Source organism: Chaetura pelagica, unplaced genomic scaffold (assembly GCF_000747805.2).
Source record: "Chaetura pelagica isolate M959 unplaced genomic scaffold, ChaPel_1.0 scaffold99, whole genome shotgun sequence".
Classification (NCBI taxonomy): Eukaryota; Metazoa; Chordata; class Aves; order Apodiformes; family Apodidae; genus Chaetura; species Chaetura pelagica.
Window position 1 is genome coordinate 2,636,288 of NW_009954539.1, and position 3,932 is coordinate 2,640,219.

Genomic DNA, 3,932 nt, shown 5'->3' on the forward strand with positions numbered 1-3,932 from the left:
GGATAAAAGGAGTGAACCCAAGAGCACCCATGGCACGATCCTGTCAATTTTCACTTTCAGGTGGATGAAGAAGCTGTGCTGGAAATTTGCAATTTTGATACAGTAAAAAACAGAAAGGAAGGCAGAAACCCACAGGCTGGAACAACTGAAAAATGTCAGAATACCTGAAAGGAGTTGTGATAGGTGATTAACACAAAGGCACAAGTGAAAAATATTTTCGATAATGGAACCGACCCATGAAAAGCACAAGTACCAGAACCGGGTGCATCCCAGAAAGACCAAGATCTTCTCATTGGAGTTAGAGCTTTTCTTTCTGACCCAAGCAATGCAAAGCACAGAAAACATGAAAGCGTTTATCCACATGCCAGCAAATGTCTGCAGGGAGATGAGGGAAATTGCCACGACATTGTACGTGGTGACATTAAATTTCTGTTGAGAGTAACAAGCTTCCATGCTCCAAGGTGGGTGGCAGTGCTGTGCCAGCAAAGGAGGTTGTTGCCCCAGGGCTTAGCACAGGTTGGCAGCTGCTGCTTGGTGTGTGTCATGTATGGAAAGAGGAGCTTTATAGAGCTGGTGGTGGTGGGGATTTTGGTGCTGCTGCTATTCAAAGCAGGGCAGTGGAAGGATGTAAATGTGCTGGGTATTCCCTTACCTGGTGTCAGTGTCAGTCTCCAGCATTTGAATTTCCGTTCCAAAGAGCTGTGTTGAGTGACACAGACAAAGTAGATGTTTTTCTGTGGTGAACCATGTTGTGGTGCAGTGATTGTGGCCTGACTGATGGCTGTCAGGGTTCAACACCTGGATTCTCCTTTCCCTTCATCCCCTATGATGAGCATGGGGCAGGTGGAGCTCAGCCAAGCACATTCTAGGGAGTCACTGTCCTCTTTCATCTGAGAGTGCAGGAGCTGCTTGAAACTGGAGTCCATTTGGACTCTCCAGAGGCACCAAAATCCATATCAGTTTTCCCAATGGAAATCCATCTGTGTGTGGTCACTGCAGCCCAGGCTGTCTCCAGTCTTGACATCCCTGATGGATTGGTCTGCATTGGTGAACATCAGGTCTGGTTTTGCATCTCCTCGGTAAGGCCATCTATTTCCTGGCTTAAGAAGTTGTCCCCAAAGCGCTCCAGGTGTCTCCTGAATTGCCTACAGCTCACCATGTAACTTTTCCAGCAGTTGTCAGGGTGGTTGAAACTCCCCAGCAGGATCAGAGCCTGTGAGTGTGATGCCTCCTGGTGCTGGAGTAAGAATGCTTCATCAGTAGGTTTCCTGTTTTCAGGCAGCCTCTAGTAGACACCAACCACAAGGTTCCCCTTGTTGCTTCAGTCTCCAGTTCTTACCCATAAGCTTTTGACTTGCTCCTGGCTATTGTTTGGGGCATCTCCTCACATTCAATGCACTTCTTAACATAGAGGTCAACACCTCCTTGTCTCCTTCCTCACCTGTCCCTTCTGAACACTCTGTAGCCATCGATAGCCACACTCCAGTTGTAGGAATTTTTCCACCAAGTTTCAGTAAAGGCCTCCAAGTCATAGCCTTCCAGCAGCACAGCAGCTTCCAACTCCTCCTGTTTGTTTCCCATGTGGTGTGTGGTGGTGCCAGTTCTCTGAAGGCCTTTCAGCTGGACATGTGTCCAGATTAGATGTTTAGGATCTGCCTCCACTGTGATCACATCACATCTCACTTCAGCTTCCTATCCAGTCTACACCTCCCCTGGCACAACTTGAGGCCATTTCCTCATGTTCTTTTGCTTGTCACCTGGGACAAGAGACCACCACCCACCTTGCTACCAGCTCCTTTCAGGTAGTTGCAGAGAGTGAGGAGGTTTCCCCTCAGCCTCCTTTTCTCCAGGCTAAACAGCTCACGTTGCCTCAGCTGCTCCTCTTAAACCAGTGCTGCAGACTCTTCACCAGCTTTGTTGCCCTTCTCTGGAGTTGCTCCAGCACCTCAATGTCCTTCCTGTAGTGGGGACCTAAAATGAGCACAGGATTTGAGGTGTAGCCTCATCAGTGCTGAGTACAGTGGGGCAATCACTTGGCTGGTCCTACTGGCCACACTGTTCCTGATAGAAGCCAGGATACTGTTGGCCTTCTTGGCCACCTGGGCACACTGGTGGCTCATAATTAGGGTGACAGGCCTGTAGTCTCCCTGGATGGATGCACCCAAGGAGTAGTGGTCAACAGCTTGCTGTCCCAATGGAGAACAGTGACCAGTGGCACTCCTCAGGGGTTTGTGCTTGGCTTGGTGCTGTTGAACATCTTTGTCAGCGACACGGACAGTGGGATTGGGTGCACCCTCATCAGGTTTGCTGGTGACACCAAGCTGTGTGGTCTGGTTGACACAGTGAGGGGAAGTGATGCCATCCAGAGGGACCCTGACAGGCCTGAGACACGGGCCCATACAAACCTTACCAATTTCAACAAGGCCAAGTCCACGGTCCTGCACCTGGGTTGGGGCAATCCCAACCACAGATACAAGCTGGAGACTGGGATTGAGAACAGCCTTGAGGAGAAGGACCTGGCTGGTTGTTCAACATGAGCCACCAGTGTGTGCTTGCAGCCCAGAGTGTTAATCACATTCTTCCGAAGAAGCGTGGCCAGCAGGTCGAGGGAGGGGATTTCCCCCCTCTACTCTGCTCTCACAAGACCCCACGTGAGTACTGTGTCCAGTTCTGGAGCCCTCAGCACAGGAAGGACATGGAGCTTTTGGAGGGAGTCAAGAGGAGGGCCACAAAGATGATCTGAGGGCTGGAGCACCTGTGCTATGAAGACAGGCTGAGAGAGTTGGGGTTGTTCAGCCTGGAGAATGCTCTGAGGAGACCTTATAGCAGCTTTCCAGTATCTGAAGGGTGCTACAGGGAAGCTGGGGAGTGACTTTTTACCAGGGTGTGTAGTGATAGGATGAGGGGTACTGGCTTTTTAACTGGAAGAGGGAGATTTAGCTTAGACATTGGGTAGAAATTTGTCACCGTTTGGCTCGGGTCCGACAACAACGCTCTTGATCCCCTCCCCATCCCGCCCAGCTAGGAAAGGAGAGAGAGAAAAAGAGAGAGACTTGGTGGGATTGAAAACTAAACTGCACAGCTTTAATTAAACACTAAATGATATAAGCAAATATATATACAATTATATACAAATAGGTTCAGGGATGTGCAAAAGCCTCTCGCTTCCCTCCACCCTCAGTGATTCCCACAGCATCTCCTGAGCTGGGAACACTCTACTGTCTTGTCACCCTTAGTTAGAACACACTGTGACTAGTTAAAAGAAATCTTACTGAAGGAAAAAAAAATAATTAAAAATAAAATTGGCTTCATCCTGGCTCAAAACAGGACAGAATTCTTCAGTGTGAGGGTGCTGAGATACTGGAACAGGTTTCCCAGGGAGGTTATGGATGGCCCTTCTCTGGAAGTGTTCAAAGCCAGGTTGGATGGGGCTTGGAGCAACCTGGTCTAGTGGGAGGTATTCCTGCCCATCTGGGCAGGGGTGGAAGTAGATGACCTTCAGAGGTCCATTCCAATCCAAACCATTCTATGATTCTATGAATATAATCACAGTTGTGGAGCTCTGTACAGCTGAAGCACTCCCTAATATACAGGCTGAGCCACCACATCTCCTGTCTTGCCTGTCACTTCTGAAGAGCTTCTAAGTCTCTCTTCTTAAAGAAGCACTTTGCAATTGTGCAGAGTGTCTCCTGCTGTGGGAGTGGGACTTGGTGGAGTTTCGCATAGAAAGTGCAACTGCAGCTAAAGGCATTTCTGCATTGCAGTTTGTACATCAGTGACCACCTCTGGTGAATAACAGGGATCAACATATGCACACAGAACTATTAAACCAAGGCAAGGCAGTGACACGACTCCTAGTATTCCAAAGCACCCAGCCACAGCAGGGTAAAATAACAGAGTAACTTAGATGTCAACATTTTGTTTAATGACGT

At 48.9% G+C, this 3,932-nt stretch overlaps 1 protein-coding gene across 1 annotated transcript in view; it reads right to left on the reverse strand.

The window, feature by feature from the left end:
* The window catches only part of LOC104395231 (taste receptor type 2 member 9-like), an 824-nt gene extending 371 nt beyond the window's left edge, over positions 1 to 453 (reverse strand). The window contains exon 1 of the mRNA XM_010004916.1: positions 7 to 453. Coding sequence (XP_010003218.1) covers positions 7 to 453 — 447 coding nt within the window. The remainder of the gene's footprint in view (positions 1 to 6) is intronic.
* Between the last annotated feature and the right edge of the window lie 3,479 nt (positions 454 to 3,932).